This window comes from Trichechus manatus, unplaced genomic scaffold (genome assembly GCF_000243295.1).
Source record: "Trichechus manatus latirostris isolate Lorelei unplaced genomic scaffold, TriManLat1.0 scaffold00248, whole genome shotgun sequence".
Taxonomy (NCBI): Eukaryota; Metazoa; Chordata; class Mammalia; order Sirenia; family Trichechidae; genus Trichechus; species Trichechus manatus.
In genome coordinates this window covers 2,241,163-2,262,416 of record NW_004444184.1, presented here as the reverse complement: position 1 = coordinate 2,262,416, position 21,254 = coordinate 2,241,163, and the positions used below count along the sequence as shown (strand labels likewise).

The 21,254-nt window shown below is 36.8% G+C and overlaps 1 protein-coding gene across 1 annotated transcript in view; it reads left to right on the top strand.

The window, feature by feature from the left end:
- The window catches only part of PTPRK (protein tyrosine phosphatase receptor type K), a 542,545-nt gene that overhangs the window by 207,840 nt on the left and 313,451 nt on the right, over positions 1-21,254 (top strand). The window contains exons 3-4 of the mRNA XM_023724464.1: positions 10-91; positions 2,437-2,552. Coding sequence (XP_023580232.1) covers positions 10-91; positions 2,437-2,552 — 198 coding nt within the window. The remainder of the gene's footprint in view (positions 1-9; positions 92-2,436; positions 2,553-21,254) is intronic.

Below are 21,254 nucleotides of genomic sequence, written 5' to 3'. Positions count from 1 at the left end.
TCCTGACAGGTAATATTTGAAGCTGAAGTCTCAGGAGTGAGAAGCGGTTATATTGCCATTGATGATATCCAAGTACTGAGTTATCCTTGTGGTAGGTTGTGATTAAGAATTGTATTTTTCTATGACCTCACAACACCTGTCTTATATTGGCAATGACTGTTGATTGTTCAGTGGTCATTTCTGTCTCTTTTATTGTTACTGCTAGCCTTCTGTTCAATTTTAGCTTTTAAGCTTTAAAAGAACACTGAAATATTACTAGAGGTTCCAAATCAAATATTTTTAGACTAGTAACTAATTGTACATATATCAAAGGACTCTTAAGTTATTTAATTACTGAAGACTAGTATGATGTCAGTGTAGTTCTATGTAGGACTTGTTCAGTTTTTTTAGTATTATTAAGTTATCCAGGAAAGCAAAGACAAATAATAAATCAGATTTCAACTGAAAGGAATATTTAAAGAAGCCTCTCTAAGTTCATCTGCTAAACTGAGGTTTGGGGTGATATGAAGAGAGAAAAACGGCTCACTTTATTCCAAAACTTAAGACTGTTTTTTGTTTTTGTTTTTAATGTCATTATAAACCTCTTATAATACATATTTAAAAACAAAAACAGAGAGAAAACAAGCAAAATAAGAAACAGATTACTAACCACATCGTTAAGTTATGCCCTTAGATACACATTGGTTAGTCTTCAGATGCCATGACTAAATTTGTGTTTATATTACATTCCCTGAAAAACAATTATTACGTGCATTCATTAGATTCAAGCATAAAACAGCTGGCATAAACTCAAACTTTAGCTACATCTCTCAACAGCAGCATTTTATAAGGCCTGTGAATCCTGGATTATCTGTTCAGTAACCCTCCCTGGCAGAAACGTCTCTGCATTGTAAGCAGCATGGACAGGGGATAACTTGTAAGGAGCAAGCACTATGCTCCTGCTGAGTGGTTCTCAAACTCCAGCATGCATCAGAATCACCTAGATGGCATGGGAAATTGCAGATTGCTTGGCCCCTCCACTAGTTCTGATTCACTGTCTAGGATGGGGCAGAGAAATGACATTTCTCACAAGTTCCCTGAGTCACTGGGTAGAGCAAAAGATTAACACATTCAACTGCTAACCAAAAGATTGGAGGTTCGAGGCCACCCAGAGGCATCTCAAAAGAAAGGCCTAGTCATTTACTTCAGAAAAATCAACCACTGAAAACTCTATGGAACGCAGTTCTATTTTGAAACACATGGAGTTCCCATGAGTTGGAGTCACTGTATGGCAACCAGTGTTTCTAACAAGTTCCCAGGTGATACTGATATTGCTAGTCTTAAGAGCCATTATTCTAGCTCATGCCATAGCTCAAGCATTTCTTTTTTTCAAAGCTCTACTGAGGCGAGACATCAGAGAAAGATGTTGCCTGGGAGGGCCAAATTATACATTGCATGTGGTACTTTCTAAGAATGAAGAGAACAAAATCATTTCATTCAAAGTTCAAATGGGTTTTCTGGGTTATTGCAATCCATTAGTATAGGAGAATTGTGTTTCTATCTACTGTTCATTTTCATCTCTTGAAAGATAGAAGTTAAATAAAAGAAAGGCTTTTATGAGTAAACAAATAGAAAAATATCCTTTGAGCACATTAATAGCGGTCAGTGTGATATAGACCTCCATGCACTTTTCTTTTACTCTCTGAGGTTTAGCTTTTCTTCTTTAAATATCCTTTCAGTGGAAAACATGAATGAGACTTCAGTTTTAAAAGGTAATTGGAGAGAAAACTTGCTTGACAATGGTCTAACTTTTATATACATTTTGACTGCAGTCATCACTTTTTGCTGGTGTAATACTTCTTTTGGATAACTTTAAAGGACTATAAAGGGATAGGAAGTAGTTTTAACAACAGTTAAGTTGATATTATATTTGAGGAAGTGAAAATAGTTCCCTGTTCTTAGAAATATTAGAGGGTTACAACTACTGAAGTTTTAAAAAAAGAAAAGAAATCTAGCAGCTTAAATTACAGCTAAATAATTCAATGGCCATGTACTTGTAATTATTTTAGGTATCACTGTATGTTTTCATTATGTTTATATATTTTGCTCAGATTTGTATCTATTTAATCTCTTTTGCTTGCTTTGATTTGTAATTGTTTTGTTATCACTCATATAACATGCTATGCCAGTCAATCAGTGGTAATTATTAAGTGCTCACTGTGTATGGAGCAATGCTCTAACAGCTATGGGGAAATAAGTAATAGAGCTATTGAGAAAAGAAAACTGTAAGAGGGAGAGAGAAAATGGTGTTTCCTTGCATGAATAAAAGTCAATTTCCTTCCATATGATATTAGTCATAGCTAAAGCTAAAAGTATTAAAAACATTATTCTGTTGGGAAAAATAACATAGTATGTTTTCTTCATGTGGAAAAAAAAATTAATTTTCTGCCTTCACAGATAAATCTCCCCATTTCCTTCGTCTGGGGGATGTAGAGGTCAATGCAGGGCAGAATGCTACATTTCAGTGTATCGCCACAGGGAGAGATGCTGTGCATAACAAGTTATGGCTGCAGGTAAGGCCAAGTTGGCAGCTGAGCCAAAGGGTGCATCTGATTTAACGAAAATTCACACCACTGTTTGTGTCTCATTCTTGTCTCTCTGTGTGTGTGTGTGTGTGTGTGTGTGTGTGTGGGTGTGGGTGTGTGTGTGTGTGTGGGTGGCTGGAACAGGTTGTCTTTTGGGTGGATTTGTTTAATTGACTGTAGTCATGTCAGAAATTTCCTTTTCAGTATATGAATAAAATTAATAATTAATAAATATTTATATTAATCTATAGTGAAACCGAATGATTTTGTAACATTGTTATGTTCAAACTATAAACATTATTTCTCTAAGCCCATTGGAAATAGGGTAAAAAATGAACTTTTTCTTATTTAATAACATTTTGAAAACTCAATTTACAAGAGCATAATACTTAAGTAGAAAATGTCATACTCTGAGAATTTTTCCTTTTTTTAAGTATTTTTAAGAAACTCTTGGGAGCATTTCAGGAAATGTGAAACGTTAGTGAGCCAATTAAAATTTTCAGAATTCTTGTATATGAAGGTTAGTCACAGATCTGAGGTCAATATATTTGCCTTGTATTTATCAAGTCCTCAATAAATACGTATTTAATTAAGTGATATTCAGCATACAGTTTGGTCAAATGTAAATAGTACATATAAATGAAGGTCTTATAAGGAATCATAGAGAAAACAATAGACTAAGGAATATTCCATGCCTTAAGAGAATGTACAGTAAGTATATGTGGCGATACTGAGGGAAAGGGAATGAGAGGAGAGAAATTCTAAAGCCAGGAGGCTGAACCTCTGTTGAGCTAAACATTTGAAGTTAGATAATATAGATAATATGTAAGTAATAATATTCTTTGAGCAACTTTTTTTTTTTTTTTTATCTTCTCTGCATCAGAATGAGAAAACAGATTTAATTAGTTAGAATTTTAAATTCCCAATGATGCCCATGGAGAGCAAGAAGAAAATTCATTGTAAGATTAACTTAGCTACTTGAAAATACACATCATGGTTTATTTTGCTGTATCTTTAGAGAGTTGAAATTAGTGTTGGGTGTAATCACTAGTTTGCAGGCCGTTGGGGTAATGATTATATAAAATGATTATTGAAACCATACCTACTATATTGACTGATATTATCCTAGGTGTTATATATGTGCCGGTGGTGTTAGTTTGTCTAATTCCCACAGCAATCCAGTTGGATGTCTTCACAGCTATGTTTCATGTAAATCGAATTACCATTTTTTATAATTTATTTGATTTGCAGTTACCAGGATACCATCTTTTGTGCCTGTTATGGATTGAATTGTGATCCTCAAAAATATGTGTTGTAATTCCTAACACATAAACCTGTGGATAAAATCCCATTTGGGAATGAATTTTCTTTGTAATGTTAAGAAGCCATATCACTGTAGGGTGTGTTTGAAGCCAATCACCTTTGAAATCTAAAAAGAGCAGATTAGACAGAGAGAAGCAAGCAGAGATGGGAGAAGGTAAATGCTACAACATATGACGATTACCAAGGAACCAAGCCTTTGCCCAGAACCTGAGAAGAGACAAGAACCTTCCCCCAGAGCTGACACAGAAAGAGAGCTTTCCCCTAGAGCCGGTGCCCTGAATTCAGACATCGAGGCTCCTAAACTGTGAGGAAAGGAGTCCTGGTGGTACAATGATTAAGTGCTCAGTTGCAAATCAAAAGGTCAGTGGTTTGAACCCACCATCCGCTCTACGGAAGAAAGATGTGGCAAGTCTGCTTCCTACTGCCTTGGAAACCCTATGGGCCAGTTCTACTCTGTCCTATAGGGTCTCTGAGTCAGAATTGACTCAACAGCAACTAGTTTAAACTATAAGAAAATAAATTTCTGTTATAGCAGTCCTAGATAACTAAGACAGTGCCCAAATGTGAAAAGGAAATGATAAACTTTGATTATGCTAATTTCCCCTACATGTATTGAAACTTAAGACAATTCTTTCTTTTCTGGATAATGTACTATATAATTCACAATCTGTTTATTAGCTAAAAATCAAGGCATTGCCCCTCTCTCTTTCTGAATCCTCTCTCTCTTTCTCTGTCTCTCTCTCTCACTCCCTTTCCTTCTCTTTCTGGCCTAAACAAATAATTAGCTTTGAAAATACGTACGTTAAGACATATTTTTACTAAAAATATTTGCTAATTATTTTTTATTCACTTGGTAGCATTAACTGTCATTTGACTTTACTTATGATCCATATAGTCCTATCTTGGAGAATCAGAGGCTCTGCAATCTGCCCCTGATTTTATGCCCCAGGATTTAATGTGACATCAAAAGAAAAAGGGTTTTGTATCTTCAGACACCAGCTGCCTTGTGGCAACAAATCCTTCTCTGGACCCTGCTGGTCTGAGTGGGTTACAGTCAAAATACTGCTCTTCTTTTGTTTATTGCTTTGAGGATTGGCTCATTTCATCATGATTTCTTAAAATTTTCCTCCTGCTCTTTTTTTTTTTTTTTTTTGAGCAAAGATGAGAGAGAAAATATTTTGTGAGAACAATATTCTGCTTTCTGTTTCTCCCCTTCCCTCTCTTTGCATTTGCCACAGGAAGGTGATTGTGTATTTCTGTTTGACTTTGACTTCCACTTTGACATTGTCAATTCCTCAGCTGTTTACATATTTACCTTATTAATTCAAAAGCTATTATACTTTTTTAAGTCATACTGCATAAACTACCTTAACTTCCTCTCTTAAATTATTCTTCTTAGTGTTCACGAAAGATTGAAAACTATCAAGTACTTAGTTCAGGGATGTTTAAAAATTAAACTTTTTTAATAGCAATTCCATTTAAAGATGAATCAGATAAGACTAGCATTTGCATATATATATGTCATATATATTATATACCTATGTAATTTTTTTTTCATTCAGTGCCTGGTGGTATTCAATTAAATGTGACTTAAAAAAATGTATCTTTTGCTCAAAGCGGTAAAACTTAATAAAGCAGGGAAAATTCTGGTTCCAAGGTGAATTTAGCAGCCAACCCACAAATATGGGTGTCAGATCATTTTAACTTGGTGTAAAACAATGCCTTAGAGATTAGGAGGACCAGTCCTTAATTCTAACCCTCTTTCTAGTTAACTGTATTTGCTTAGAGAATTCATTTAACTGTTCTGGGCTTCAATTTCCTTATTTATAAAAGGAACATCTTGGATAGAGACTAAAACTGCTATAAATGCTAATCTAGGTCTTTAGATTATTTTGGATGTCCTGAAACATTGCCTTTATCACTTTCTGTTATTTGATGGAAGAGTGAAAAGCTTTTATGTTATTTGTTTTGTATGGGGAAAAAAATGGTCCCTTAAATTAAGTTTCAACTTGAGAACAACTGCTTACAATATCTGCCGAAAGTACTGGGAATGAATGTACTTGAAGCAACTCAATGAAAGGTCATTGCATCCTATCACAGAAGTAATGGAATAATAGAGTAGCTGTTACACTTGCCACATTGAAGTAAAATAAAAGAAGACAATCAGCATTTTATGACCTCTCAGTCACTTACATTATATAATATTGAACTTAAATCAGTATAATATCTCAACTCAGCTACTTAAAACATGAATGAAACCTCTGGCTCTTTTAAACATGTGAAGAAAGCTACTAAATTAATGTTAATATCAATGCACACATTTAATAACTTAGCAAGTCCCTCAGTGTTGACCCTGGGTGTTCTCTTTCGTGAAATGGGAGTGTGTTTGGGTAACAAGCACATCATGGGCACCTTCAACCCTACCATTTTAATTTCAACCTAAAAAGGAGAGTGGATAAGTGTTGGGCAATTGGCAGGAACTGAGGAGACTCCCTACTGACACCTTTCCAAATGAACACATAATTGTGTGCCCCCTTCTACCAGTTTTTAGTCATGGTGCCTCTGACTGCTCTTTTCAGGTTCCTTTGCGATAAAGCTTGCCTTTCCACCAAAAAAAAAAAGATTAGGTGACGTGACAAAAACTACCAAAGCTGCCAATTTACTATTTTAAAGAAAAAAAATGATATACTACAACTGCTATGAAAGGCATTGAACAAAATACCTGATAGTATTTGATACTTAAAATAATTTATGTATAGAAATTCATGTACAGCATAGATTCTGTTATCTGTTGAAATAACATACAAATTAGGTAAATTGAAAAATGGAGCAAAAAATTCAAGTACTTCATGAATTGCCTGAGCTAATCTAGAAGATAATTCATAAGGCAATTATGGTGAATTTGGGTATATCTTTAGGGAGTGTCCTTTCCTGTAAGATCTCAGACTATATAATCAGAGAGTCTTACAGGTATGTTGAAGAGACCTGGTGGCACAGTGATTAAGCACATGGCTGCTAACCGAAAGTTCGTAGGTTAGAAACCATCAGCCCTTCTGCGGGAGAAAGATGTAGCAGCTTGCTTCTGTAAAGATTTACAGCCTTGGAAACCCTATGGGGCAGTTCTGCTCTGTCCTGTAGGGCTGCTATGAGTTGGAATTGACTCTATGGCAGTAGGTTTTGCTTTGGTTAGAGGTAGGTTATTTATTCTCAGTATTTAGAAAGCAATGACAAAATGTACAACCTGATTAACCTCCTGTTACATATTGAATGAACTACTGATAGGTAAAAGAATACGGATGAACATTTTTAGAAATCTGTTCATTGTCAAGAAGCTAAAATACTGATGCAATCATGAGGTTTTAAGGAACATGGTTGAAAAAAGTGCATCATGCAGTTCATTCATGTAGGGTAAGAGACAATGAAGTATTTAGTTATTAGAGAATTTTAAGATTCCTCTTCTATCCTAAAGCTCAGTGAAGTAGCATCTATTCTAGATATAAATACTTAACTTTTTTGTCACTGTGCAATTTACAAAATGTTCTCAGGTGAACAGATTTTTTTTAGTTCTTGCAACAAATTTAACACTGAGCTATATTAATTGTGTTCCTATGAAACTTTCAGTGATAGAGAATTTGTTGTTCATAACTCAAGGCTTATGGCCCAAAGCACAAGTAATAGGAAATAAGATCACACATAAATTTTAATGTATAACTTAAACTAAAATATTAAATACATCTAGTTATTTTCTTTAAGTGTCAGATAATTTTCTAATAGGTAAAAGAAAAATCAAGTTATACATTTCTGTAGATTAAAAATGCTCTCATGCCCTTTTTAAAGTTGTGTATGTGTGTGTGGTGAGACTATGTAACAGAAAATTGCCATTTCAGCATTTTTTACACGTACAGTTCAGTGACATTAATTGCTTTCATCATGATGTGCAACTATCACCACTGTTCCCAAATTTTTCTATCACCCTTAATTAACTCATGTCCTTTTTCATTGTAACTCTCATTAATATGAATAATGGATTAAGTGATTACAGGAAAAGTAAATATGTAAGCAAACATCTAACATATGACCCAGCAGTTCTATTTCTAGGTGTTTATCCAAGAGAAATAAAGATGAGTCCGCAAAAAGACTTGTATAAGAATGGTTATAACAGCTTTATTCATAATAACCAGTAAAGCTTGTGCCTATAAAAAAGACTTGTACAAGAATAGTTATAACAGCTTTATTTTTAAAACAAAAACCCATTGCCATCGAGTCAATTCTGACTCGTAGCAACCCTATAGGACAGAGTAGAACGCCTGGTGGATTTGAACTACCGACCTTTTGGTTAGCAGCCATAGTACTTAACGACTACACCACCAGGGTTTGCGCTTTATTCATAGTAACCAATAATTGTAAAGAATCCATATGTGTGTTAAAAGGACAATGGATAAAGAATTTGTGGTTCATTATAGCAATGGAAATGGGCCCTGGTGGTGCAGTGGTTAAGAGCTTGGCTGCTAACCAAAAGGTCTGCAGTTCTCCAGCACAACTAGATGGTGCCCGACTACCACCATCAACTGCTCTGACAGGAATCACAGTAGAGGGTCCTGGACAGAGCTGGAGAAAAATGTAGAACAAAATTCTAACTCACAAAAAAAGACGATACTTACTGGTCTAACAGAGACTGGAGAAACCCTGAGAGCATGGCCCCCAGACACTCTTTTAGCTCAGTAATGAAGTCACTCCTGAGGTTTATCCTTCAGCCAAAGATTAGACAGGCCCATAAAACAAAATGAGATTAAAGGGGCACACCAGCCCAGGGGCAAGGACTAGAAGGCAGGAGGGGACAGGAAAGCTGGTAATAGGAAGCGCAAGTTCGAGAAGGGGAGAGTGTTGACATGTTGTGGGGTTGGTAACCAATGTCACAAAATTATGTATACTAATTGTTTAATGAGAAACTAGTTTGTTCTGTAAACCTTCATCTAAAGTACAATAATTAAAAAAAGGAAAATAAAATTAAAGCAAAACCAAAAAACATGTCTGCAGTTTGAATCTACTAGCCACTCCTTGGAGACCCTGTGGGGTAGTTCTACTGTGTCCTTTAAGGTCGTTATGAGTTGGAATTGACTCAACAGCAAGGAGTTTGGTTTTTGGTTTTAAAGTAATGGAATGCTCCTCAGCAATTAAAAAAAAAAAAAATTACCTGCTGATACATGCAAAAGCATGGCTAAATCTCAACAACATTATATCTTGTGAAAGAGGACAGATACAAAGGAGTGTACAATATATAAGTCCATTTATATTGTTTCAGAACAGACAAAACATCTATGATGATAGAAATCAGAACAGCCTGTGGGTGGTGAAGATGGATTGGAAGTAGGCAGGGGAGAACTTTCTAGAATAATGTAAATATTCTTTATCTTGATTGAGATGTTGGTTTTATGGGCATATAAACAATTGTCAGGAGTCATGGTATTGCAACAGTGAAAGCGCTCAACTGCTAGCCAGATGATCAGCAGTTCCAACCCACTAGCCACTCCTAGGAGGAAGACGTGGCAGTCTGCTTCAGTAAAGATTAGAGCCTTGGAAACCCTATAGGGCAGTTCTACTCTGTCCTGTAGGGTTGCTATGTATTGGAATCGACTTAACGGCAGCAGGTTTTGTTTTATACAATTGTCAAAAGTTAAGAATCTGTCTAATTCCCTGTATATACATTTTGCCTCAATAAAACATGAATAAGGGAAAATGAATTTATGAAACAATTTATCAAATAACCAAATTACTGACAGTAGTAATCAAGACATAGCTGGCATTAGTCTACAAAAATCACCTGCATTTTTTGTCCATATTCTACATTTGAAGTGATTTAATTAGTTTCGAAGGTAATTTGTAATCATCAGTCTAAGCCAAAATATAGAAGAAAATATGCTCTGAGTGTTCTGTTATTAGAATTCCTTATAACTTTTAAGGATGTGAAAGGGCTCAAACCGGATGGACTGTAACGTAAAAATTAGTTTTCTTTCATGAAGGTCCAGTGAAAGTGGACACCTACTTGGAAAATCAAATACAGCTCATTGCTGGAACATCTGTCAGACCATATGCTTTGGCTTCGGATTCAGTGTAGAAACTAAAATGCTAATGACTCCATCCATCATTACTGAGCTTGGCAGGCATGTATCATTGAAATGGTCAGAGAAATTCAACAGTGAATTTATTGACAATCGGGAATTTGGGGTAGGTTTTGGTGGCACCATTTATTTTGGTGAATTGAAATGAGGCTGTTTAATGTGTGACTGGTAATCCTGTGCAGATTGCCATCAAAGCTGTGGCAATTGGGCCAATCTGTCAGTAGTCGCTGAGGGTGCTGGCATGGTGCCTCCTCAGCGGACCTGCCAAGACAGGAAAGTCAGCCACCACTTCGCCCTTGGTGAGGCTCATCACAGCTAATGTAGTGTGATGTGGCTAGTTTCTCAGCCAAAGGAAATGCCATTCCTTATAGAGCAAGAGATAATTTAGGCAATGACTTGAGAGTAATAATTGGAAAGTAAAATTAGTAAAATGAGGTGCAAATTGCTCTAAAAAACAACCAGAGAGAGGCTGACCTCCCAGCAGTACCAACTGTTATCAGCTGAGGGTCAATGAAAATGGTTGGTCTGAAACTTCCACGTAGTGTTTTACCTGTTCAGGGAAATGTCATAGCCTTGTTCCTACACTGCATGTGACTATCACTATGTAGTAGTAGAAGTCTGGAACATGATTTAAGAAATATTGCTCTAATTTGAAAGTATAAAATTCTTATCTGGTGAAAATAGATCAATAGACTATTTCTAATGCTATCTAGTTATTGTTTTCAAAGCTCTTTCTGATGCCCCCATGCTGTGACATTTTTCCATGCTTATTTGTACTGTCATATGAAGTGCCTGGATGCTTGTAGCATATTTAATTTTTATGACGGATTTTACTGTCTCTAACACTATTTCTTTTTGTGAAATAAATTTCGTAGCTTTGCATTTATTTATTTTTTTTCACGTAAACTCGTCATTTATTAGCATTGTCTCTGTTTTACATAACAGGTTTCCAGTAACTATGCAGAGTTGCATGGAGGTGACAGAACAAGTTAAGGTTCAAACACATGAATAGTGGGTTCTTAAGCTTTGCATTTATTCTAATGAAGAGATTTTCTCAGAAAAAAATTAATCTGTGCTTAGAAAAAAGCAACTTACAGTGAAAAATTCATTGAAAACTAATTTCAGAGGAATTTTTCAAAGCCGACTTGATTAAACACATAACGTGATCAGCTTGTTAGGTACCATGAAGAAATGAAATAAATAAAGGAATGAGAGTGGAAAGTGTCTTAATATCTGGGCTCGATCAACGTTCAGACATTTTCTAGGTAATTGGCCTTAGTAGTGGTTGGCACACTTCTGAAATACTAGAATAACAAAAGGCAGTACATACTTACCAGGGCAGTGTGTAAACTTGATGGTATCAGAATGGCTAAAGGGATATGGTATAATTATATCCTTTGATTTCAGGGATACTGGATAAGCTTCTTTAACTCTTAAAAAGTTGGGAACATATAGAAGAGATTTAAATTGTTCTCTATAGCTACTAAAAGTATAATAATGACTTATGGTTAGAAGCTATATATTGAGAGATTTAAACTGTTTATAAAGAAGACCTTTGTAATTGTTAGGGCTGTTGAAACGTAGAATGAGCTGCTTCAGGAGGTAGCAAAATTACAATTAGTGGAAGTGTCCAGCCATAATCTGGACAAGCCCTTGGTAGGAATTCAAGCATGAGATGAATGCATATGATCCTTTTAGCCCTATGGATATGATTCTATAACTAAAAGTAAGAAAAGACTGTAAAGAATCTAAGTGTCATAGTATTTCAGAGATGGGAGTGAGTGTTTGGTTAAATCATTACTGAAGATTTGATTGAGACTGTGAAGCACATGTTGTTGTTGTTAGGTGCCATTGAGTTGGTTCCAACTCATAGCAACCCTATGTACAACAGAACGAAACACTGCCTGGTCCTGTGCCATCCTCTCAATCGTTGCTATGTTTGAGCCCAGTCGTTGCTATTGTTGCAGCCAGTGTCAATCCATCTCATTGAGTGTCTTCCTCTTTTTTGCTGACCCTCTACCAAGCATGATGTCCTTTTCCAGGGATTGGTCCCTCCTGATAACATGTCCAAAGTATGTGAGATGAAGTCTCACCATCCTCGCTTCTAAGGAGCTTTCTGGCTGTACTTCTTCTAAGTCAGACTTGTTCATTCTTCTGGTATAGTCTGTATTCTTCACCAACACCGTAATTCAAAGGCATCAATTCTTCTTTGGTCTTCCTTATTCATTGTCCAGCTTTCATGCATATGAGGCAATAGAAAATACCATGGCTTGGGTCAGGTGCACGTTAGTCCTCAAATTGACGTCTTTGCTTTTTAACACTTTAAAGCTGTATGAAGAACATATAGGACTTGAATAAGCAAAGGTCAAATGGACATGGTCTAGGAGGGCAAAAAGTACACTGGGTGTATGTGCATGGAGGTTGGTCCGGTGTATAAGGAGAAGGATCTTATTGAAGTGAAAGATTCAACTGGGGTAAATATAGCTTATGTAAGGTTGGGGCTGTATGGTAAGGAAGAGGCTATACATTGAGGCTATACATCATCACGGTTGAAAAATATGTGAGGAGAAAGGAGAGGGACAAATCAAAGAAGACAACAGGGTTTTTGGTATGATTAGCACCAGTTTACAGAGTTGTGGAAGATTTAAGAATGAAATATAAAGATAGCTTTCTAAGTTTCCTTGAAATTTATTTTTTAATAAATTTTTAAAAAGCCAGTCATTGAGTTTGTTTTTTCTTTATTTTCCATCTTGGAACGGATTTGTCTGTTAGAACCATTTGTTTACTCCCCCTTCCAACTTTTTGTCTTCATAATTGCTATATATTTTATTCTAAATAGGAATGAAAAATGAGGATACATTCCAATTCTTTTTGGCTCTTTTTATCCTTTAATATAAGTTTATCAGGATGTTTGAAGCTTATGGCCAAACTGAACCTCTGGATGGTCTTGGTATCGCTGAGCAGAATTAATCTATGGGAAGGCTTTTAGTTCCTTTAGCCCTGGCTGCTTCTTTACATTGTGGCTCATAGAATAGGAGTGCAGTCATAGAGGCGTGTTAACCGAGTTTGTTGTACTTTCCTAACTTTTGTAACCTGCTCTAGACTTAAACTGACACCTATTACTTCATTCTAATTTTGCCTCTTTATCTTTAGTTCAAGCAGTAGTGATTTTTCTGTGTAAATGCTGGTTTACAAATAATTCTGCTCTACTTAAGAGAACATGTTCTTTCTGGCAGCCAAATCACTCTCATCAGTCCAGCTTTTCTTTAAGACCTTGGTGTATTCTAGTTCATGGCATAATATTCTTCCCTCATGGCTTCATATAAAGAATTCTGCTCAGAGGTTTCAAACTAAAATTACTGACCAAGTATCATGGATTAATATGTTTCTCTTTCACCTTCTGACATTTTTGGTATATATGCATATAACAATGACCATCAGGAAGATTAATCATAATTAAGTTTTAGGATTGTTAAATGTTCCTGAGGTCATTTTGGTTGGCCTTACGTGGCCTTCTACCGTAAGGAGTTCAATGCCTTAAAGATGTAGTATATATTTATTCCCTTCTTCAATAATTTATAAACTCTAAGTTTGATGTCTACAGAATACATAATTAATTATAAATAAATAATGTGTTGACTATACTTTACCTTATCTACCCCTGGAGCATGACTGTGAAAGCTTGGCAGTCATAGAAGCCCAAGGATATTTTCTTGTTGATATCTATAAATAATAGTTCACTACTCTTTCTGTACAAGAATATTGCACTGTCCTACTGTTTATTTTTAGTGTATTTCTTAAGTGTGTCACATCAAGCACTTTACAACTTCCACTGAACTCCTGTGATCAGTGTTATAACATGAAGATTGGTAGTGGGCTAGATTTTTTAATATGAAAGATCTAAAAGAGATCAAATATTTATAATATCATTTATATTCCAGTGTTTTAAGACTTAACTCATTCAATAAATTCATAACTATTTAGAAATTTAAAATAAAATATAGAATGGAAACCCACATAAAAATAACATTTGACTCAATTTTTATAAGATAAACATCATATAGGTCAAGAGAAAGACCTTACCAACCATTGCAGAGGCTCCTTCCATGTTTTCCATCCCAGTCACAGCCATTTCCCTGGCCTACAAATAACCGCTATCATGATATTTAGCCCTTGTGTTGTTTTCCCTCCTTATATATGCATCCCTAGGCACTGTAGTTCTGTCTTGCATATTTTCTAAAAATATATTTTTAAGTCTCTTTTCATCTGTAGGTTTGTCTACCATCCCTTTCTTTTCTTCACAGTTTATCTGTTGAAGAACCTAGTTCTTTTCATTTATAATTTTTCAGAGTCTGGATTTTGCTGGTTGCATGCTAATGACCCTTCATTTCAACATGTTCCTCTTTCCTCTGTATTTCCTGCAAATTGGCAGATGGGTCCAGAGTTTGGTTTGATTCATTGGCAACACTATAGGTGGTGCTTGGTGCAGTTATGGGAGGCACAGAATGTTTCATCTCTCTTTTTGTGATTTGGCAGCTGTTGATGCTTAAAGCCTACATTCATTCTTGGAGGTTGCAAATTGTATTATTCTGATTCTCTTATTTCTTTTTATTTGTTTAGATGGTGAAGAGATCTTTCTGTTCACATACTATTTGGTTACCCAGTGATACAGTTCATTAAGGAACCCATTGCCGTAGGGTCAATTCTGACTCATCCACCCTACAGGACAGAGAAGACTGCCCCATAGGGTTTCCAAAGAGCAGCTGGTGGATTCAAACTGCTGACCTTTTGGTTAGCAGCCAAGCTATTAGCCACTGTTCAAATCTTTTATTTATTTACTAGTTTTAACTCTAATGAGTTGGTTTCCTATCATCCTTCAAAAGTGACCAATTCTGTTTAAAAATATATCATTATGATCACATGGATTTAAACATATTTAATGGACTGAATCCATTGCAGTTGCTACTATTATTAAGGCTCAAATTGTCACATATTTTGCTGGTGGTGTTCTCTTGAAAGGAGCACTAATGGCACAGTGGTTAAAGCGCTCATCTCCTAACCAAAAGGTTAGCAGTTCCAGCCCACCAGTCTCTACAGCAGAAAGATATGGCAGTCTGCTTCCATAAAGACATACAGTCCCTTGGAAAACCTATGAGGCAGTTCTACTCTGTCCTATAGGGTCAGTATGAGTTGGAATCATCTCGTTGATGGTGGGTTTTGTTTTGTTTTGGTTCTCTTGAAGTTGACTCCTAAATCCTTTTGACATGATCATAGCTGCTTTTGATAGCTTCCTTGCTATCTGGTAGTATAAGATGTTCCCAGGCCACCTTGTACATATTCTCCTCCAGACCTGCAATCAGCTATTTCTCCATGGTGCCCAAGTTGGTTTTAGTGAGAAGTTACATTTCAAGACTGTAATATGGGACCTACAGGGTGCTCATTGCTAGACCTTTTCAATGAACAGAGCTCTAAGAAATGTATGTTGTTGTTGTTAGGTGCTGTCCAGTCAGTTTCAACTCATAGTTACTCTATGTACAACAGAACGAAACACTGCCTGGTCCAGTGCCATCCTCACAATCATCGTGATGCTTGAACCTATTGTTGCAGCCACTGTGTCAGTCCACCTTGTTGAGGGCCTTCCTCTATTTCACTGACCCTCTGCTTTAAGCATAATGTCCTTCTCTAGGACTGATCCCTCCTGATAACATGTCCAGTGTATGTGAGACGTAGTCTCACCATCCTTGCTTCTAAGGTGCATTCTGATTGTACTTCTTCCAAGACAGATTTGTTCGTTCTTTTGGCAGTCCATGGTATATTCAACATTCTTCATCAATACCACAATTCAAAGGTGTCAGTTCTTCAGTCTTCCTTATTTGTCATCCAGCTTTCACAGGCATATAAGGTGATTGAAAACACCGTGACTTGGGTCAGGCTCACCTTAGTCTTCAAGATGACATCTTTGCTTTTCAACACTTTAAAGAGGTTTTGCAGCAGATTTGCCCAATGCAATGTGTCTTGATTTCTTGACTGCTGCTTCCATGGGTGTTGATTGTGGATCCAAGTAGAAAGAAATCTTTGACAACTTCAATCTTTTCTCTGTTTATCATGATGTTGCTTATTGGTCCAGTTGTGAGGATATTTCTTTCCTTTATGTTGAGGTGTAATCCATACTGAGGTCTGTGGTCTTTTATCTTCATCAGTAAGTGCTTAAAGTCCTCTTCACTTTCAACAAGCAAGGTTGTGTCATCTGTATAACGCAGGTTGTTAAAGAGTCTTCCTGCAATCCTGATGCCATGTTCTTCTTCATATAGTCCAGCTTTTCGGATTATTTACTCAGCATATGGACTGAATAAGTATGGTGAAAGGATACACCCCTGACACACACCTTTCCTGACTTTAAACCATGCGGTATCCCCTAGTTCTGTTCGAACGAATGCCTCTTGATCTATGTACATGTTCCACACGAGCATAATTAAGTGCTCTGGAATTCCCATTCTTCGCAATGTTATCCATAATTTGTTATGGTCCACACAGTCAAATGCATTTGCCTAGTCAATAAAACACAGGTAAACATCTTTCTGGTATTCTCTGCTTTCAGCCATGATCTGTCTGACATCAGCAGTGATAGCCCACATTCCATGTCTTTTTTTAAATCCATTTTGAATGTCTGAAAGTTCCTTGTTGATATACTGCTGCAGCTGCTTTTGAATGATCTTCAGCAAAATTTACTTGCTTGTGATATTAATGATATTGTTTGATAATTTCTGCATTTGGTTCTATCAGCCTTTCTTGGGAATAGGCATAAATATGGATCTTTTCCATTTGGTTGACCAGATAGCTGTCTTCCTTCCAAATTTCTTGGCATCGATGAGCGGGCAATTCCACCACTGCATCCATTTGTGAATCATCTCAGTTGGTAGAAATATATACATATATTTAAAATAAAACAGCTAATGAGTTCTTAGTGATATTTTGCTTTAATAATAGTAATAATTACAATGGATTAAATCCATTAAGTGTGTTTAAATCTGTGAGTTCACTATTAATATTTTAAAAAAATAGTCATCTTTGGAAGATGGTAGGGAACCAACTCATTGTATTGAAAAGTAGTCACCATGTTTCTGAGTTTTTTTTTTTTTTAATTCTAAATTATAGTGTTCTTTCATGTTATGAATCATTTTTTTAATGTCTTATCTCATCTTGAAATAGTAGGTTGCAGTTTTGATCTGTTTTGTGGGCTTGCTTTGCTAGCATACTTTTATGGATTCTAGAGATTGTATTCTGAACCTTATTCTGTTTTAATCTTATTATAACTTTCTGTGGGATTGGACTTGATATTTTTAAGTTGTTTTTTTTTTGTTGTTGTTAAATAAATCTTGAAAATCTAGAATGAATTTGCATTCAGGAAAACTTTCCTGCCTTCACAGATTTCCTTCTTCTGTACTTGGTTTGAGTTGTGTTAAAAAATATAATCACTTGCTTTCTGGAATATCTGACTCTGTTCTCAACCCCACTTTTGTCTGCAAGTTCTAATTCTCTATTATTCTTCTGTTTTTATGCAGCATATTCAAAAAGATTTAAAACTAGACTATTGCCACTAACTGCCCAGCATCTCCAATATCTAATGGTTTAACTTCATTGATCTTTTTGTTCTGCCCAACAACCCTCTTATTATGAATAATACAGTTTTGTAGTTATAAATGCATGTGCTTTACATTCTGCACTTTCTCCGACACAGTTTGGAGCAACCAGTCAATCTCACTATACCCCTAGTTTGACAAAAATGTTCTAAGATAGTAAATTAATGTTTACCTAGAACCTCTTCTAAAGGTATTTGATTAGGAGTGTCCATGGTGATATTTTGCACATCACTATTGCCACATCATGCAATGGAAGGTCAATGTTTTTTGTTACTACTGACAATAATGTTATTCATGCCTGTCTTAGTTATTTAGTGATATTATAACAGAAATACCACAAGTGGATAGCTTTAACTAAGAGAAATTTATTCTCTCACAGTCTGGGATGCTAGAAGTCTGAATTTAGGGTGCCAGCTCCAGGGCAAGGCTTTCTCTCTGTCAGCTGTGTAGAGAGGTTCTTGTCATCAATCTTCCTGTGGTCTAGGATCTATCTTCTCAGTGCAGAGACCCCAGGATCCAAAGGACATGCTATTCTCCTGGCTCTTGTTTCATGGTGATATCAGGTCCCCCTGCCTTTCTGCTCCTTACTCTCTTTTATATCTCAAAAGAGATAGACTTAAAACACAATCTAATCTTGTAGACTGAGTCCTGCCTCATTAACATCATAGAGGTAGGGTTTACCACACATAGGAAAATCACATCAGATGACAAAATGGTGGACAGTCACACTGTACTGAGAATCATGGCTTAGACAAGTTGACACACATTTTTGGGGGAGACAGTTCAATCCACAGTGGTGCCTTTAAATGTAATCAGATTAAAGCCAAAAAAAAAAAAAAGCACATTGCTGTGGAGCCAGTTCCGACTCACAGCACCTTACTGGACAGAGTAGAACTGTTCCACAGAGTTTCCAGGAAGTGGCTGGTGGATTCATACTGGTGATGTTTTGGTTAGCAGCTGAGCTGTTAACCTCTACACCAGCAGGGCTCCAAAATTAGACTAGAGAATCAATTTTAGAAAACAGAAAACAATTCAGAAAATTTATTTTTAAGATTCTATTCTTCTAGAACCACCTCATGTACCAAAATCTTTATCTGTAAAGTTTCACCAAAAGATATATAGTAGATATATATCTTGTTTGCATGTGTTTGTGTATATTTATTTGCATGTATATGCATGTGTGTGTACACAAACTCACGCACACACCTATCTCAAGAAATTTTTATTGTACAGAATTGGTTTATGTGATTGTGGGGTTTTGCCTCACTTATGTAATGATCTATAACAGAAATACCATGAATGGATGGCTTTAAGAAACAGAAATTTATTTTCTCACAGTTTAGGAGACTAGAAGTCCAAATTCAGGCCTCCAGCTCTTGGGGAAGGCTTTCTCTCTCTGTCAGCTTTGGAGGAAAATCCTTGTTTCCTTTCAACATCTATAAGCTTGTCATTCCTTGGAGATCTCTTATGTGTCTTGGCATCAGGCTTTCCCTGGGTCTAGTCAGTTCTCAGCACAGGGTCCAGGTATCCAAAAGAAATGCTGTGCTCCTAGGTCTTTTTTCTTGGTGGTAGTGAGGTCCCTCCCTCTCTGCTCACTTCTCTCTCCTTTTATCCCTTGCAAGATAAATGGTGATGTAGGCCACACCAGGAAAACTCCCTTTATGTCTGATCAGTGCAGTGACCTGAGTAAGGATGTCGCATTCCATCCTAATCCTCATTAATATGACCTAATCCTGCCTCATTAACACAACAAACATAACCTAATCCTGTGTATCATGACCTCATCTTGCCTCATTAACATAACAGACAGCTCACTCCCCAGTGGGACCATAACCACAGGCATAGAGGCTAGAATTTACAACACGTCAAAAATGGAGAATAATCAGATCACAAAATGGGAGAACAACCACACAATACTGAGAATCCTGGTCTAGCCAAGTTGACACATATTTTGGGGGGACACAATTTAATCCATAACATTCTACTCTTCTGGCCCCCAAAATTCTTATCCTTGTTACATGTAAAATACTTTCACCCCATTATATCATCCCAGTAGTCTTAAATCAACTCCAAATCCAAAATCTCCTGAATCATCTAAATCAAATATAGGTAAGACGTTAGATGTATTCCATCCTGGGGCAAAATTCCTCTTCATCTGTGAACCTGTGAAATATAGACTACAAGTTATCTGTTTCCAAAGTACAATCTTGAAAGAGGCACAAAGTAGACACTTCCATTACAAGTGGGACAAATTGGAGGTAAAGAAGGGATAACACACATAAAGGAAGTCTAAAACCTCGGAGAACAATTTACAGTATCTCTCAAGACTTGAAAATAATCCTCTGTTCTTTGGGACCATCTAGGCAGTGGCCCTGCCCTCCAGACTGTAGGTATTGGCCTTCCTTTCTAGAGTCTGATTGGGTGCTTCTCGGCCCTGGGCTTCAATTCCACCTTCCAGGCCCTCTGGGACGTCACCTCTGTTTCTTACCTTTGGGGGGGCCCCATTTTCCCAGTCCAGTTAAGTGTTAACCCTACCCCCTTGGCCCTGGAAGACCTTGTTCTTTTGCACCTTGAGCATGGCAGCCTCCCCCCGGCCCCCCAGGTTTGGGCAGCAACCCCAGCCCCATCCCCCTGGCACCCCTGAATGGTAGCCCCACACTCCGGAATCGAGTTGAAGATCTGAGTCTTTGAAACCTAAGAGATTATGGCTCTACCCTTTGAGATCTAGGAGACCATGTCTCCACCCTTTGAAACCTAGTCAGCCCTGCTTCCCATGCTCCTTTGAATAGTTCTCCTGATCTCCGAACACCTCCCGGGATGTTCCTTTTCTTTTCTCAGAGAACAACAGACGGAGCTCATTTGACCTGTTTCTTGCCTGTAGAATTCCAAGAGGCAGACAGCATTCTCTCCTTTTGTTCTTTGTCTGTCCTCTTCAGTCTTACAGGCTTAATCTCATTAACAAAAGATTGTGTAGCCATGTCATTGGTGAAAATTCTAGGACATGTGTCCTTAGTTTGTACAACAGAATTTTCCAAACCTGTATGTTTTGTTTTCATTTTATACAGTTCATTTTTAAGTCTATCTATTTCCTCTCACATTTACTATATAAGTTGCAAGGAGAAACCACAGAGCCCCTTTAAGATCTTGCTTAGAAATCTCCTCAGCCAGATATCCAAGTTTATCGCTTACAAGTTCTACCTTCTTCCGAACATTGAACGTAATTCAGACAAGTTCTTTGCCACTGTATAAAATGCATCACCTTTTTCCATTGTCCAATCATATGTTCATCAATTTCTTTTAAAGCCTCACCAGAATTACATTTAATGTCCACATTTCTAGCAACATTCTGTTGTAGGAGCCATATGTATTCTCAAAGATGATAGAGACTTTCTCTATATCTCTTCACTTCCTTCTGAGCCCTCAGCAGTCACCTTTGACATCCATAAGTCTACCAACAGTCTCTTCAAGGCAATCTAGGCTTTTACTATTAGGCACCTTAAAACTTTTCCAGCCTGTATCCATCACTCAATTCCAAAACCGCATCCACATTTTAGATATATGTTAGAGCAGCACCCTACTCCTGGTACCAAATTCTTTTTTTTTTTTTT